Raw genomic sequence first — 18,364 nt, forward strand, 5'->3', positions numbered from 1 at the left:
GTGATGTGTAAGACCACTTCCAGAAAGACCCACTACAGCTCTTGTTTGAACAGGAAATGGCTTTTTAAACGTAAGATTTTCCCAGCATTCAATGTGAGTCACTTTCCCCAGTTTTGGGGATATGTCAGAGGGCGGGTTCCTAAGAAACGCTGGATACCTCTGATCCTGTCTACCCTGGGACACACACATACACACATGTACACACACAGTGGGTTTATATTCACCACATCACTAAGCAGTACCCAGGCTGTTTCTATTCATTTGATGTAATCTGAATACATTCAGTCTCTGCTTCTTTGTTAGAAAAGACTGAACATACTGTCTAGTGTTGAGGAACTCTCTCTCGCCAAAAGGCTGAGATTGAAAGCATCTAAATCCTGATGTTGAGTCTGGAGTGAAATCCTTAAATTTGGATTCATGGTCAGGTGTGCTTTGTACTTGTGCCAGATAGACGTTGCTCCAGGCTCTCTGGAGTTTAGGTGTCTTTGGTGTGTGTGTGTGAGAGAGAGAGAGAGTGAGGCATTAGTGAGAGGGGAGAAAAGACAGAAACAGAGATTCAGACAGAGAAGGAAGTACAGACAGACAGTGAAAAATAGAGTAAGAGAGGAGGTATGTGAGTCACAAAGAGATGATTGATCATCTCACACTGGCATCCCTCTAACGTATGAGCAGCCTGGCAGCCAAAAGAGGGGAAATTATGGAGCTAAATACAAACCAGTTACCGATCCCAGATGTGTTACCTTTTGGAATTACACTCATAAATAATGTATACAGACTTAAACATATAGCTGGGTGGATTGTGGTATTACTAGATCTCATGGAAGACTGCTTTACATCCCTTTGATATGTTTTATTTCTGTCTACCTGTATTTGCCAGGCGTATAATTGTTGGTACATACAGTATAGCTATGTATTACTTCCTTCATGGCCCCGAACAAAAGTTAAGAATAAACAGAATTTGTAAAACTTTTGGAAAAAGCACTCAAAGACCTTTACATGTTGAAGAGATCATATGCATTACATTGAAATATTTGTGATATTTTGTCCATCTAACTCAATTTAAATACTTTCCCAGCATAAAGCACACATATATAGGACCTCAAATAAGCATCCAGGAGCAGTTGATGAAAAGGTTAACGGGATTTGAGGTCTGTCTCGTCTGTCTTCGCCCTCACTATAACTAGAGCCATGGAAATGAAAATTTCATGCCAAAATAAGTACCCACATTGGATTACACCACTTGATCTGCATAAACACTGGAACTGGGGCACTCCACCCAATTCTGCACAAGTTGGTTTGGTGCAATGAAACTACCAAACAGGCCAACGTGTCCTCATACGTTGGAATTACTTATCTTATGAAAAGTAATTCCTAATTTTTGCATTTTCCTACGAATGCCCAGCAACTTGTGATACACATGTCAATTTTTGCTCGTTATATGCACACTGTCTTTTCAAACCGTCTTCACAGGAAACTACATTGTTAGGTTTAGGCAACATAACTACTTAGTTAGGTTTAGGAAAAGATTGTGGTTTGGGTTAAAATAACTCCATAATTGACGTAACTTAAGTACGGAAGTTATGTGACAATTAAATCAACACACGGCGTACGAACACCAGTCTCCTTGGTGAAAGTCTGGTGTTTTTTGAGCCAGATACCTCGACATACTAGCCTGATAAACAGACTGAATGGCCTTTTTGTTTCACTTCATTCATTCACTATGTGACTCGCTGGGCGAATGGGAGATGTGGCCAGAGATTCAGATGCCTGGAAGCACCAGGCTTTTTACACACACCCTATCAACATATCTGCCAATGAAGTATACAAAGTATGTAAGATGTGGGTATAAGCCCACCTGTAGCTTTCTATTATAAATGTAAACAACACTTGAGTTTGCTATAATCCCCAACTCCCCAGCATAAATACATGAACTTAATGTCTTTAGCTCTGATACTGTTGAAGTGTGGCCAGGTGCTGCGAGCATCAGAACAAAAACACAGTCTCCCTCTGCGACGGCTCCAGCGAGACATCAACCATCACAATCTGCTCAGGGTGGTGCTGGGTGTGTCCATGTGAGAGAAGCTGGGCTCATTTAACAAGGGACATGACCTCCACATGTGTCATATATTGATGCAGTCTTATTGCTTAGTCTGGTCGGGCCATAGGTTATTAGAGAGGCATGCAGAGAGAGGCTGGTCTGGTCTGAGGGGGTTCTGGGACACCAGCGGGAGGAATGTTGATGGAAGAAGGTGAATCTCAGTTCATATTTCCCTCAGTTTCTCTCTTATTGTCTAAATCTCACTCTTTTGAATTAATTTAGTCAAAGCTGCTTAATTCTGTTATGTCTGTACTATATCTGTTTAAAGAGGACCTATTATGCTTATTTTCAGGTGCATACTTGTACTTTGGGTTTCTAACAGAACATGTTTACATGCTTTAATGTTCAAGAAACGCTTTATTTTTCTCATACCGGCTGTGCTGCAGCACCTCTTTTCACCCTTTGTCTGAGGTTTCGTTGTTTGAGGGCGTGCCAAACTAGCCACTTGGCAGGTAATATGCAAATGTGTTACTTGCTGACATCACCACATTACGGAAGAAAAGGCGGGACTTTGGGCTTTGTAACTTTGCAGACCCTTTACATGAACAAAAAAACTATATAACACACTAAAGGAAAGGGGAAAAGCATAAAAGCATAATAGGTCCTCTTTAATTGTTATTTATTATTTTTATTTTTCACTATTATTATATTATTTATTAAGTGAATATATTTTTAAAAAATTAATGCTTTAAGTATCTTTGCTTTGCCTAAAGTATGTGCATTAATATTCTGTTATTACTCTAATATCATTGGGTGACATGATGCACTCTTTATGCATCATGCCAGTTTAAGCAAGGTCAGAACAAGCTCACATTTTGACTTCAAGAAAGAAAGACTAATGTGACAGCTGGGACAGCTGCTCATAATCACTGAGATACTGACACATAAATAAATAAAACCTAAAGCGGTTCACTGTTTCCAAGGAGATGAAGATGCCGGTACACAACCTTAACAGGAAAATACAAGCTTCGGCCTACATGTACCTGTGTACATGTAAACACTCTCGGTGTTGTTAACACTACCTCAAGGATGTTTTGGGCAGGAATGCAGCTGAGATGATGATGGATAAAGTAATGGTTGCACTGTTTAAAGATTGGCCAGGTGTGTGTAGAGGAAAAAGAGAAAGATGTATGTGCTCTGATCTGACCTTGGCAGGCTCCGGTGCGGATGTTGGGGATGAAGCCTCGTCTGCAGGGGTGAGGCTGGGCGGGACACTGCTCACAGGGGTGGCCCCACGCTCGGCCAATGGTGGCGCAGCAGAGGGTTTTGGTGCAGACGATCCCACTGAGCTGGCCCTGGCACATCTGGTTGTTCACCTGGGTAAAACATGGCCCAGTCCTGTAGTCTGTGGAGGGAATGAGTCCTCTGTTAGTTAGTGACTGATTAAACATTTGATTGATTAAATGACTAAACTGTGATTCATTTCCTTGAACACATCTGGGACACCATTAGTGAAACCAGATTAAGTTCATAGTTGGGAATTTTCTTCTTTATGGGAAAGAATATTTCCTGTAACCTCGACGTCATTGATCATTTCTTTCTTTCTTTCTTAATTTCACTCAGACAACAAATGGAGGAATGGACGTGGGAAAAATAAACTGGCACAGCATTAGAGGATGATTTTACAGAGATGACTCACCGGACCTTGAAAAACATCCTCACTGTTTAATTGTTTCAAGTGTTTAGTCTATGAATCAACCATCAGCTCACAAAGAAGAGCATTTACAAGTAGCAGCTTTTACCAGAACAATATGAGAGTTGGTAGCAACATAACGGCTCACGTCAGAGCACGTGATTTCAGGCATTTTCTTATTAAACCCACTCAGATTAAACTGCAAAACACATCCAGATTGTTCCTTTCCGCAGGAATTTAGCAATAGGATTTGAATGACTGTTATGTATTTAGCCTCTGTGATAATAAGTTAACCCATTGACTTACTGAAGCACATTCCCGTACTTTAACTGGGAGGTGGTGGTGGGCTGAACAGTGGTGGTTTCTGTCTCCATCGATAAGACAGTGAGGTTGTCTCTAACAATCACCCCGTGACAATCATTCACTCTAAAATTAACATGACATTTGAACGCATCTGGATGTCATCTTCAGAACAATGCACTTTTGTGTTTCCAAAACACACAGACGACGTCAAACAACATATGATGCCAATAACTCAAAAGTAACACAAATGTCTTGTGGAAGTCAGACAGATGTGTTGCAATTGCAAGATCCTATCTTTTGGGAAAGGATGGCAACAACAGTGAAGATAAGTAAATACACATTCAAACACATGTTGCAAGAAAACCCATGATGAGAACAAAATGTTTCAAAATGTCTTCAGGGATCACCTTGCCTCCTCGCTGCATAATCTCGTTAAATGCACTTCACAAATCAGGCACAATGACCTCATGCTGAAAACATTTCAGCAATACGATGTTCGTCTTTTCAATCACGTACGGCCCAATGACGGCTTCCTTTGTGGGAGAAACCCTTATTAAGTTCTCTGCAGTGGCGCCAAACTTAATATAGCCTTCATTAAAAAAGTAGATTGTTAGATTGTCAAAGGGGAGATGAAAGACGAGCTGCACGGTTGGCTAGCCAAGGCTGTGACAGTGAGATGTGGAGAAAGAGAGCGGCCTGCTCGGCTCTGAAGGACAGAATGACATGCAAAGATAGGAATCAGCGGTGGTGTCTGGTGGAAGTCCTTCTTCAGACTTATTGGTTCCTTGTGCTACATGAAAGGGGATCACAGAGAAGGGGGGCAAAGAGTAGGAGACGCAGAAAGAAAGAAAAAAAAGAGAAAGAGAGAGGAAAGTAAAGTAGGTCAAACTGAGCATGCAGAGTGCAGGTTGGGGCTCTCGCCAGTTCTCCCTCTCCTCCATCTGTCTTTATTTCTCTCTGCCCGCTTTAGTTCTTCCTGTCTGTCTGCCTTCGACTCTCTCCTATCAGCCGCTATTCATCTTCTATCTACATCTCTGGCTTGCTTGGCACATACACCACATGCATTTACTGTTATGAAGATTAATACAAACAAAATCTGCATACAAACCTGTACACAAATACACACAGAAGCAAAATACCCACTGCTTACACTGCTACAAATTTGCATTAATACTAGGCTAAGCCTAAAGAATAAGGCTGTGGTTATTTTACATTTTTCTTATTCAGTCAGCAAATCCCATAAAAAGACCCAAACCAACAACGCTCCATTTCTCAATACTTTTTAACTTCACTACCTTTCACTAAACAGCCTGTGACGCCCCCCAAGCCTATTGGTTCCTACTGAAGACACAAAAAATACACATAAATATATAGTTGTTGTTTTTTCTTAGAACAGCTGGGTACTATAGTTTTTAGCAAACTATTATTCTAACTAGTGTCATAGTCTGGCTCTATGCCCTCTGACTTTTTGAAAAGACTCAATCTCCGAACCCAAGGGGCTATATTTTTGGGGGTTCTGGTGTAGCCATCGGACAACCACAATGAGCAGCGGACTTCCTTTTCCGTGCGCTGCTCATTGTCTAGAGTCTGATTAGCAACTTGAGATGGAGTTTGAGTTGAGAGACGACTTGTACGACTGAATTGTTTCAAAAGTAGTCAGTTTAAAAGTTAATTTTAAAACAATGAAAAGCTAAATCATCGTCAGACGATAGCCGGTGGATTCCCAGATTGTATTTTGGCCAATGTGTTCCACCTCTTTTGCTTCCCACACGGACAATTTACCTGAATTCAACTAAAGCCTTCTTGAACGTGATTGGTCAATATTACTCAAACTACAAATGGAAACCAGACTACTTTCGATCCCAAAATCTGTTCCCGTTGCCGACATGATTCTGCATATGAATGCAGAATATGTCTTTAGTAAAGGCTGGACTGTGTTGCATCTTTAGAAGATGGTCAGTTGTCTGGAGGATTTTGTGTTCTGGGCTATAGGTCCTCTGTTTAAGTTTTTCCTGTTTTATTTTGATCTTCTCCAACTCTTTCGTTGCATATAACTTCACTTCCTGTCTGTGTGATTGTCAGCCCTGGTTGTTTTCACCTGTCCCTCATTATCACCCTCCTGTCCTTGTGTGCTCCCTTCTCCTTGTGCCAGTTCGTCATCGTTCTTCATCCCATGTATCAAGCGCTCCAGCCCTGGTTCCTATTGTCAAAGTTCTTCCAGTGTTTAGCATTCCTGGAGTTTTTTGGATTTACTTCTGTTTCCTGCCAGCTTTTGGACTCTCAGACTGTAACTAAGCTTGAACTCTTACTGCTGCCTCCTCATCTGGCAGCAGGACAGTGTAATTGACTAAAAGGAATAAGCTATATACAGCTTTGGTTGCACACTTGTTGGTCAATTCATTGTTGGTTTTGGTCTTTTCTTGTGGTTTGTTGACAGTAAGAAAAATATAAAATATTGCTAGCCTTATCCTTTAAAACCAAAGCTCTAAAATATTCTGACAGCAGCTGTTAATACTGTTTATTACACGTCAAACAATCTACAGTTAATCTTGTTAATCTTCAAATAAACTGAAAACAGTTCAAATGGACAGTAAAGAAGAAAAACCAAAAGACAAAAAATGAATGGTGTTTCCAACACTTCAGTCTTTCATTTTAAGAAAAACATGTCCCCTCTTAGAGGAGACTGGACTCTCCCACACTGTGATCATCCAGCACTAGACAGTCGCACACAGCAGCCAAGTTCAGCAGCGTATGCGTGTGCGTTAAATGGAATCTATACACATACACATGCTTTCTAAAACACTGCCCCACTCTCTCTCTTTTACACACACATGTCTGTGTAAATACACATGACTGAAGGAAAACACAGCATCTGTCTGAGCTGCAGCGCCGAGCCAAACTAAAGACTGGAGCAGCAACGCAGCTTTCTTTAACAAACAGTGAAAAAAAGGTATCTCACACTATCCCGGAGTGTAGTCTATGTGTTCAGGCTTTTGTTTGCCTTGTGCGTACATTTATGTAAGGTATACACATCTGTATATTATGAATGTAAAGTCAGTGGACACGTGCGACCATGGGCTCGGGCAGGTTAGGACAAGGGAGCAATCCAACATCCTGACTCGGCCCTGCTGACAACATTCGGAAGTAATTTTGTCTAATTAGTGTTCAAATTGCTCAATAGATCAAAAACATTCACCAGATCCTCTCTTCTATCCTCTCCTTACCCTTAAAACCGCTGTTAGCAACCTCTGTCTCTCATCCAGATGTCTCCGGTTTCATTCATAACCAGCATACATCACTATGAATTAAGTTATTTTCCTCCAACAATGAGAACTTGTCCTCTTTGTTTTAGACTCAATGGAGTCGTCTCATTCTTAAAAAATGCTTTTATTTCATAAATATCAGCACTTCTAATCAAAGTTTCCAGGAATCGCTGCCAGTTGTAACTCATCCCCGAGACTGCTTAAAGGAGTTGTAACCTTTCACCTGGATCAGTCCACTTATAACGGGATCTGACCCTTCACATATGATGATGTGTTTGTAGTGAAGCCAACCACATCATAATAAAAAAAACGTGATCAGACATCAAAGCCTTATTACTCTTTGCTCTAATGGAAGTTGGATTAAAGGAAGATAAAATACTGCAAGGTTGAGGTGAGAAAATATTTAATCCTGTCTGGAACGCAAACCCTTCTGGGAAAATATTTTCCCATCAACCCCGTCCAGCTGTGGGATCGGGGAGATGATGGGATGGAGGCATTGACCTGAGCACTAGAGGGAAAGGAGAGGGGAAGAGCAATGGCACAAGAGAAGAGGAAAAATCCCATTTCAGACTCATTAATAACTGCTGAAGTATTTATAAAACTCCCGGGAGAGGAGGTCTGGGAAGATAAGAAACCTGAAATATGAGTTGATCACATGGAAATGAAGCTGTTCTCATTTATACATACTTCTCTTTGACTAGAGGTCAACGAGTCAAATGAATTAAGAGAAGAAATATGTATACACACTTGCCTCTGGGTTTGTGTGTGTGTGTGTGTCTTTCTGTGTCTGTGTGTGTGTGTAAGCATGCATGTGTTTTCAAACCGGATGTCCTCTCTAGACTTTATACAGCTGCACGATTTACTCTGAGCCTTAACGTCAGGCTGTTACTCACCTGTTGAAAAATAGAGACATTTTCTAAGTATGCTCTGTGAATGTGTCTGTGCGTGTGTGTGTTCATGTTTGTGCAGACTGAACACATGTCTGGCGGGTCTTGTGGAATTTCTGATCCCATCGCATTGTTTGTGTCCGCGTGTCCTCGACTGATGTGGATATAAATAAATGATTCAAATGTGTGGGCTTGTTTGTTTGTGTGTGCACATGTGTGTGTGTGTGTGTGTGTGTGTGCGTGTGCGTGTGCGTGTGTGTGTGTGTGTGTCCGTCTGTGTGTTTGGGAGGTTTATCCTCATTATAGCCAACCATAACAGTCTCTGTTAGTCTTATCAGTGCCATTATCAACAAGCTTGAAATCACTCTTTTCCTTTATGCCTTATCGTTTCTCAAGGAGTCTGCTCCTTTCATTTGGTCCACACCAAAAGCAGTCACCCAAACGTGACTAAATGTTTAACACACACACACACACACACACACGCACACACACACACACATACAGGGTATAACAACTGTGGGAGAATGGAAATGGGAGAGATAAGCCCTCAGTAATCTGCAGAGATCTGAAGGTCTGAAGTTTGTAGCTAACTGCTGTGTGTGTGAGAGCTGTACAGAACACACAAGACTACTGTACATGGAAAAATGTACACAAAATTATCAGGCATTTTTAACCTATTTTAATTTTGCGTATACTTGTTGGAACTGTGACGTCATATCTTGTAGTTGTTCCTCTGTCATTGTTTCTATATCTCACCCATTGTACTGTAAAATCTATCTTTACTTTACTATTTTGGTCTGTTTTGGGAAACGTCCCATCACAATCCTGTCCAGCAGTGGAACAATAATGCAGACTCTATTGAATGCAGACACCGTCGGGCAAAAAACACAGTCGGGCAAGTGGGCTCCAGGCTCCATCAACAACTACCACTCATGGGAGAAGTCTTTGTAGTGCTTTCTTGACAGCAGCGAGAGTAAATCGGCCCATTTTTCATCAGGCCGGATCAAAGGCGGCCTTCATCGCCGTCCCGTGAGGCTACTCAAGTATTGATTTGAACAAACCGGAGCCTCTAAATTTGGCCAGGGCACTGGTGAATAATTTTCTCCACTTTTTGTTTATGAGATGGATAATCAAAATTTAGTGCCCTCATGTAAAGCAGACACTAAAAACAACTTGTGAAATGTGACGTTCCTAATTACACTTAATGCACAACATGGTGATTTAATTCAGAGCATATAATAACACATAGTTTTTGGATGAAGCACAGGGCTCATTATGTGCTCCCAGTGAGACACATTTCCAGACATGGATTAAAACACAGTGTTGAATTTTGAAACACTCTCAGCCAGTTCTTAAGTTGATATTTGCTCCTTTTGTGGCTTCATTGTGTGTCTTGCAGCAGAAATCCCTGCATATGGAAATAACACATATGGGGTCTACATTAAGAGGCAACGTCATGCTACATTAGTTTCTAATTTATAGACTTGCTGTAAATCAAATTTAGCACGGCTCCGAACTGGCGGACTCAAAACTAAATTGTCATTGGGAATATTTTCCACAGTAGTGACCTGTGCCTGCCCCTGAGTCCCACCCTTCCACCAGCGCAGCCATCCTGTCCAGCCGTGTTCTGTCCACTCTTATCCAGAGTCAATAGAGCAGAAATAGCACAGCTTCCTACTCTTCCAGCACCTCGAAATGCCCTTGACGTCACCGCTTGCTGGTGGGGGCAAAATTACTCCAGTTTATTTGCTCTGGACTGGGATTGGGACAGACCACAGAGCCTAGGTCCACTGAGACAGACTGGACTGAACAGAGACAGCTGACTGAGCCAAAGTTCATTAGCACACATCAGCCCCGTCAGCTCCCTCTGTGTACATTCTGGTGAAAGGATGTGAAATCCCAAACAAGTGCAATGGGGCTCATATTGGCGTATGACTTAATGTTGCATATAGTACAACAAGAATACGGGCGCTTTCACAAGTCATAGTCCGTTTGGCTAGTCCGAATCAGAGTGAAATTGATCCTTTTGGTTCGTTTTCTATTTACTCTGGTTCAGTTTCACAGTGCACAAACCAAAGCTGACCAAATCTGATCGGCTGCGCACAAATCTATCCCTTCTCCTCCAGTTTATAACTTCATAAACGTCACTGTTTTTGTGGACTTTACTTAGAAGTCCAGGTCAGTCCTCTCCCACTCATGTTAACCTGTCGTTCACCTGTGTCTATCTCAACAAATGCCCACACAGGCAGCCTGCGTTTTGGTTCGCTTGTAAACGGTCCGAGACCACCTCTCGCAAGCGGTCTCGGTCCGATTGTTTTGGTCCGCACCAGAGTACGATTACTGCGTTCACAACCGCCCAAACGAACCACACCAGAGTTCGATTAAAACAATCCTGATGTTGCCTTAAACATAAAAGAATGATCCCAGTCACTTCCACACAGTGAGGCATACAGCTTATTAAGTAAACACTGGTATCGGATCGGTACTCGGTATCGGCACATACCCAAAACCAAGGTATTGCTATCGGGACTGAAAAAGTCGGATCGGTGCATCCCTAAGCCATGCTAACAGCTCTGTGAGACTGAAACACACATAAAGGTATGGATAAAGGTATGTACTTTATGCACACATACAGAAGCAAAACAGTGACACACACTTATAGCTGCTGAATAATGATAGAGCGCTCATGGAGATGGTGGGATTTTTTTTTCATTTAAGGGGGAATGACTAACTCTAACTCAATCTCTTGCTAACCAAAGTCAACGAGCCTCAGGCCCACAGCCACACGTGCACACACACCCCAGACACGCGAACAACGTAGGAGTTTCCCATGACTCCCAGTTCACCCATACTGGTTGACTTTCACTGCCTTCACAATAATCACAGTTCATCAGCAGTCTTCTCACTGACTCACACAGTAAATCTATTGACTCATGAACTCAATTGCACAAACTCTCAAACCACAAAACACAACAGAGCTGTAGGAACACTAAAGGTCACACCAGGGACACACCATCCATTTCAAGCCAAACCCATTAATAGAGAAATATAGTAGTCATTTATCAAAATTATTGAATATCTCAGAGGGTGTTTCTATGAATTTGAGAACGTTCCCTTTTGGTCAGTGTGGTAATAATTCTGAGCTCTTTTCTGGCAAACTGAAGGACAAATGTTTAAATGTCCTTAGTGACCTGTTTGCTAAAGTCTCAGTGACAAGTTAAGTGAAAATAAATGTGTTGTAGCTGGTTAAATTCAAATTGTATCAGTCCAACTTTCATATCCGACGCACGGTGGCTAGGATCATTTTTAAGTCTGCTGCTGTCACTAATATCATTTCTTATGAATTATGCCGTTAATTTGACAAATTTAGCCCAACTCCTCTGTAGCTGAATGATATTTGGCACGAAAAACACGCACACAAACAAAGATTTATAAGTGTTTCCCTTGTGACTACCTGCAGCTCCAGCCGTCTCCCCATTCCTGCAACATGGAGAGTGTTTGTACTCCCCTCCACCAGGCTTTGTGGACACAGCTGGGGAGTCCATTTTCATTTTCACCCTGTCTCTCCCCTCTTCCTGCTCCCCTCCATCCCTCTCTCTCTCTCTGTCTGTCACCCTCTCTCTCTCTCTCTGTCTCTCTCTCTGTGTCCCTGCTTCCCTACCTTGCTCCACTCTCCATCAGGAAATGTCCACGATCACTCTACAAAGAAAGTCTATTCTGTCAGTCCTGTGGGGATGTCGGGGGGAAGGGGGAGGTGGTGGCGTATTTATTGCCAGATGTCTTTAAGGCTCCCTCTGACATGTTGTATTTTCCCAGAAAACAAGACCCCAGAGTTCCATGGCGAAATAATTTGAGGGATGGAGAGTAAGATGAAGGCTGGACAAGTTTGATGTGGTAGCCTGTTTAAAACATGGGGAAGGAAACAAGCGAACATGACAAAAGAAGACTGGAGAAAGGAAGATTAGGCTGAGTGGGGAGGATAGTATTTGAAAAAGACAAAAGACAAGTTTTTACACAAGCATACATACATAGGCTTCGTCCGAAATCGCATACTATGCACGACACACTCAATGTGTGTACTATCGTTCAACATACTTTTGTGAATAAACAGTAGTATGTGTCTTTTCGGACGCACTGAGAGTAATTTACGTCCTCACTTCCTGAGAGCTTCCTTGCCGGTTAGAGAAGTGTAACCATGGTAACCCGTGCCAACCTCATGTGACCAAAACAACAGTTTGCAAGAGTCTAAATTAATTCAAAATATATAGTACGCCTAGCAAAGTGAAACCTTATGCTTACACTTAAATTGAAGTGTTAAAGAGCTTTCTGTCAATGTTTGTTATTAACATTGTTGTCACTACGGCATTGCATTGTGGGATAGTGTCCAGCGTTGCATACTGTAATATTTCACCAGGAAATAATATGCAAATCGCGTGCAATTGGTTTCATACTAAGGTTTTGGACATACTAAAATATGTCACATACTGTTTTAGCGTACTAAATAGCATGTTGGTATGGAACTTCGGACGCAATCATACTGTGGACCTTTTCATTGCCATTCTGTTGCTAGGGTAACAGCTTTGGTCCAAGTTTACTTCCTGTCAGCTACGGCATTAACAAACACTGAAACAGGAAATACAAAGAGGCCCATTTAACATGTTTATGTTGTCAACTTTGAAAAGGTCTATAGGTTGGAAAAGGAATGTAGAAGAAAGGCTGAAATGAATGAGGTGAGTGAAATTATAAACTAATCATTTTCCTCTTCCTCAGTGTCAGCAGGAGAAAGAGGCAGGAGGTGGAAGGTGAGGGACATGTGAGAATTTCTGAAGGTGTAAAGAGATTCCTCTCCTTCTCTGAAAAGGTGAACTGAGGTGAACAGAAATCAAGTGCAGCTATCAAATCCCGTATTTTTTCCATCTGCCACGGAGCTGTAGTGTACCACCTACTTCCAACACCCAGCCATCACTTCCCACCACACACATACCTCAGGCTTGTGTTCAAAGCTCAGGAGACGAACACCCACTGTCTGTCTGAGCGAACGGTATGAAGTCATCCACGTTAGAGGAGCCTGAATGCTCACCACGCACTGAAGTAACAAACTAACAGAGTGTGTCTGCACTGATAGGAGCAACACTCAGGACCGTATGGCCCCATCAAAGCCTTCCTGGGTAGGGAGTATTGATAAAAGCAGGGGCGGCTGACTCCCAAGCTTGATAAAGGCTATTTTTACAACCTAAGTTCTATTTTCATAGAGTAGTTTTATTCATCAGTTTTAATAATGTTTTACACACCAAGTTATTTGCTGACTTTGTCACAGGACAAGGAATGCAAGCAGTCACACAAGCTGCACTTTGTTGCCATGTAAACCTAATATTTACAGCTTACAGTAAATGGCAGTTATAATCACTCATTGCAGAGGCCCAACTATGTTAAGAATAGTAGGTCAAAGTTACCAGTAAGTTGGTCTGCAAAATTAAAACAATGGACAGTTTAATAGTGAAAATGTCGTTTCTCTCAAAAAGGTGTGTAAACTGTGGGTTTGTTTACAATTTGGCTGATCATCTGACCTGTCATATTGCCCTTTTGGATTGTCAGATCTCAACAATGAAGTTTGCGAGAGTAACATTGTTATAACTCTTATGAGATACAAAACAACCCAGGTTGTAAAAAAAAATCAATTCCCCTGTACATTGTGTCAGCATCCTTTGGTTTTCCCCACTAAAATACCAAGCAAGGACATATAGTACCAGCAGGCCTCTATCTATCTGAACTGTACAAACTGAGCTGAAAGGAAGACAGAGGAGAATCATAACTGTATCAACACAGAAACTAGTAGGATGAGCACTCACCTCTCTCGCACTGCGGGCCAGTGAAACCGTAGACACAGGCACATCTGTTGGGCCCGATGCAGCGCCCACCGTTCTGGCAGCCGTTCTCACACACCGCTACAAGAGACGGAGGAAAAGAGAGAGATTCGCAGTGAATCACACATTTAGCACACACTCTCTCACAGACACGCAAACACGGATCTTTCATAAAGCTTCAAATGACTTCATCTTTTAATCACTGTAGGCCTATTGTATATTTGTATTGCAAACATATGTGAGGATTTCCATTGATGACATCAATTCTTAAGCTGTCTCTGCCTCTCCGTCCACTTCAACCCTAATGCAAGCCATAAACAACTACAGTACAACTCAAAGTTCTAAGTATACAATGTTATGGGTTTCTAATTGGTCATTCTGCAAGTAATGACTGGACCAACAGTCTTAAAGTCCTAAACTAAAAGCTTTGGAGAGCTGCTGAGACTTATGAGGTCTAAATTTAAAGATAGAAATATGTAGAGTAGCCCATGTATGTGTGTAGCGCCCTACATATCAGATTTTCACTACACAATTATCATGGCGAAAAGAATTCACGATAATTATATTATCGCGATATCTATAGAAAATAAGAAAATAAAAAACATAATAATAATAATGCTAAGAGTCTAATTCAAGGTTAACTTAGTTTATTGTGCATTTTGTCTCTTTTTTGGCAAATAAATTACACTCAAATAGTGTAGGGAGTTGGAGAGAGTCTGTGACCATAACTGTAAAATGATTTAAGGGGCCCTGGAGTATTTACATAATATTATCATATGTGTATTATTTACATGATATCAATATTTCAATTTGAAACATCACAGTTATCGTCAATGCCGGTAACACCCCTACTATATACTCTAGCAGGTGACACAGTGCAACTACCCTCACACACACATTTACACCCAGGTGTGCTGACTGTGCAGCAGATTTCACTCACGTTGTCCACAGTGGCTGCCTGTGTAGCCCTTCGAGCAGGAGCATGAGTCCTCTGCACAGCTGCCTCCATTCATACACCTGACGTTACAGGACTGAACTGTAGGAGAGAGGAAAGAGAGAGAGAGAGAGGGGTGATGGGGTGGGATGATGAGTGAGAAGGGTGCAAAGAAAGACAAGTGTGAACAAGATACACTTCAAAAATGATGAGGCATTCACATCCCCTGTTTTATCGAATAACACAAGCTGCAATAATACTACAAGATAAACAAGAACAGGAACTTAAAACATGTGATTTAAGTCAATGACTACTTTATTAAAAAGGTTTTATTTAAAAGCTTTTACAGATATTATCAACCACACCTCGACTTTTAGGAAATTAAGTGGGAGAATTAATCAGTTGAGTGGTTAGAAGGCTTTGTTATATTATTACCCAATTTAAAACCACATTAAGAGTTGTTTCCAAACACCATCATGGTCACTTTAACACATTAAGGGGCTTTTTCCACTTCAGCTGGGTTTGCACAACGCTGGTGTTTCTTTAGCAGCTTTAGATGAACAGACAGGGCTCAAAGGCCCCCAGGCCACAAAACCAAAGGTAATCAAGCAGACTGGGAGTAGGCAATAAGTCGAGCCAGCTGTACGCTAGTCAGTCAGTCAGTCAGTCAGTCAGGAATTTGCTGAGAGGAGAGGGAAACTGGTTGAGGGGGGAAGAGAAGTACAGCACAATGGCAAAAAAAAATTCCAAACAGGATGCACAGAGAACGAAAGGGAGTAACTTTGAATAGTGGGTAAAGTGCTGTGGTGGCACAGGTATTATGATGTGAAGCCGGAGCCTCCTGGCTGCTACACCAGACTGCCAGTCTGATAGTCTCACACACGTAGCAGCAGCTTTCATAAGGGAAACTAATTGGTCTTCCTGGCAGACAGGCAGCTTTCTGCTGAGCCAGCCTTTTACCGAGCACAAGAGGAGAGAAGACATCTACAGGAGAGAACTGTATTCACTTAATGTTTCCTTGCATCCTTCTTTCTTTCATCCTGGCTCAGGAGGATATTTTATTGTCCTTTTGTCTCCCTGCGCCTTCATTTTTCTTCCTTCCTCCACTATTCCCTCAGCGCCTTTCATGCTCTTCTGTCTATATCTTAATCATAAGTTCAATATTAATTTCCTTTCTCTCTCTCTCTCTCTCTCTCTCTCTCTCTCTCTCTCTCTCTCTCTCTCTCTCCATCTGTCTGTTTATGTATCTTTCTCGCTTTAACATCTCTGGCATGCAAAGCTGTGCAGCAGAGGGGAAATGACTGAGCTTCCTCGTAGCTGAGGTTGTCTAATGAGACTCTAGGAGTTTGCACACTTGCCAAACAGGAGGCATTTCAGCCACTATAATCCACCCACTGATTCTGACTGTACCCAAACACACTAAATATGACTTGCGTGAGTCATGATGAGTGAACACACTCTTAGGTAGCTTTTCATTGTGAGCCTTACTGGCAGGTTACACAGGACAGACTTCAGTTACATGAGTCAAAGCACAATAGCACGAATCTTGGACCCAGTGTAGTTTCAGTAAATGCGGGGCAGAGGTGTAATTCACTGAAATGCATCTCAAGTCTGGAAGGAATTCCAGTTAACTTTCTCATGTGCAACACTTGGCAGACTCCACGTACAAATTTGGCCGGAACGACTTTTTGTCTGGATTGTGTCTCATGGCAACATATGGTGATAAATTAAAGCAAATAGTTTGGGACTCTAGGGCAAGCTGGGTTTACAGGTCAGTGTGCTGTCTCCCTCTTTCTCTCTCTTCTTCTTCTCATTCCTGGGTCAGGTCTTCCTCCCAGGTTGAGGTTAACGCTGTGCACCCTATTGACTCTCTTTCTTAACTCGAGGCCAGATATAGGAGCAGTAATGTGGAACCTGAATAATGATTGCAGTGAGTGATTTCAGTTTTTCATGCCATGGAACAAACCGTGGAGAAAACGGTTCCAGAGACTCCTCCAAAGCTGAGGGCAACTCGGGTGAACTCTTCCATTTTTTAAATAAGTCCCCCACCCTGCCCTAAAAACAGTGTTTCTAAATAGGTCAAGAACATATGAGATTTTGGCTGAGGCTGGTGGGATAGAAGACGTTGCAGTCTTATAGTCACTGAACAGAGTATGATGGGACAGGTGCTAGAGAGACATTGGTGTGTACCAGGTGTCATGTGTTTGTTTTTACAACGGCAACTAAACGGGAGCCGGAGGAGGAGGAAACAAACAAGCACATTTGTAGACAGAAGGAGATGATCTCACTGGTTAACCTCGCCTCTCGCTCCCCCTCCTCATAGCACTTCATCCCCTGCAGGTGGAGAGAGATGGTCTGCTCCAATGACCCGTGCCTGGAAAGCTGCACATGTGGAGCAACAGGGTAGGGGGATGTGCATATGTGTGTGTGTGTGTGTCTTCCAGACGTTGAGCAAAAGGAGTTGGTTGGGTGCAACTTTGCGGCACCACAATGCACCTCTGTACTCTGGTAGTGTCGCCGGTGAGCTGCTCACATCTGGGTGTTTTTTACGAGAGGCTGCGAAACACAGGAAGTCCAGGCTTGTGTGTGTGCATGTGTGTGTCTGACGGAAAACTGAGGAGCTTTATAGCTGTGTTTTGTCCTGGTTTACACACTCCCCGGGGACCAGTGACAAGTCAGACTCAGTTTCAGCGTGGATGGGCGATGTAGTGAAACAGAAAGCTGCATGAGATGCTGTCGAAGCCGTTTGAGAGTCAAATGCAAAGATTTCTTTCCATTCTAGGAAACTCACATTTAGTACTTCACACACATCATCAATTTTCTGTGAAGATTTGCTTCCAGGCCTCATACCTCACAGGATGGAGCTGTACTTTGCCACTACTTTGGAGTGGTTTCTAATTAAGAAGGCCTCTCTCTGCATTCCCAGGACTCACTGGTGCTCGTATGGAAGCCTGTCAGTCTAGGGACAGCTGTTTCTCAGCATTAAGGCAAGAACATCCACGGTAATGATTTCATAATTATGGTTATGGGAGGACGAGGTTATAAAGACGACCCTGTGCAATCCTCAGCACAGCTGCTCTGCTCTAAACTGTCAGTGTGCATTTATTACAAGGGTGACTTGCAGCGTGAACCCTCGTTGTCTGGGAACTGACATGTAACTCCAGGTTATCAGTAAATGTGACTCATGCAGTTAAAAAGCCACCTTCGCTTTTTTACTTTTTCTATTTCTGGAAATTCAAGAAAATGACTAAAGGTCTGCCAGGTGAGTATCCACAGAAACACGTGCTTGTATTGTTCATTGGCAAACAGCAAAGATTCCAGGAAGAGTCATAAAAGAAATCATAGACAAGCATCTGCAACAATAATCGCAGACACGTGGATT

At 42.3% G+C, this 18,364-nt stretch overlaps 1 protein-coding gene across 1 annotated transcript in view; it reads right to left on the minus strand.

Moving 5' to 3' along the window:
• Nucleotides 1–18,364, minus strand: part of fbn2b (fibrillin 2b) — a 68,433-nt gene that overhangs the window by 33,473 nt on the left and 16,596 nt on the right. The window contains exons 5-7 of the mRNA XM_074635286.1: nt 14,989–15,084; nt 14,034–14,129; nt 3,246–3,443 (exon numbers count right to left, since the gene is read on the minus strand). Of these exons, the coding sequence (XP_074491387.1) occupies nt 3,246–3,443; nt 14,034–14,129; nt 14,989–15,084 (390 nt within the window). The remainder of the gene's footprint in view (nt 1–3,245; nt 3,444–14,033; nt 14,130–14,988; nt 15,085–18,364) is intronic.

This window comes from Sebastes fasciatus, chromosome 5 (genome assembly GCF_043250625.1).
Source record: "Sebastes fasciatus isolate fSebFas1 chromosome 5, fSebFas1.pri, whole genome shotgun sequence".
Lineage (NCBI taxonomy): Eukaryota > Metazoa > Chordata > Actinopteri > Perciformes > Sebastidae > Sebastes > Sebastes fasciatus.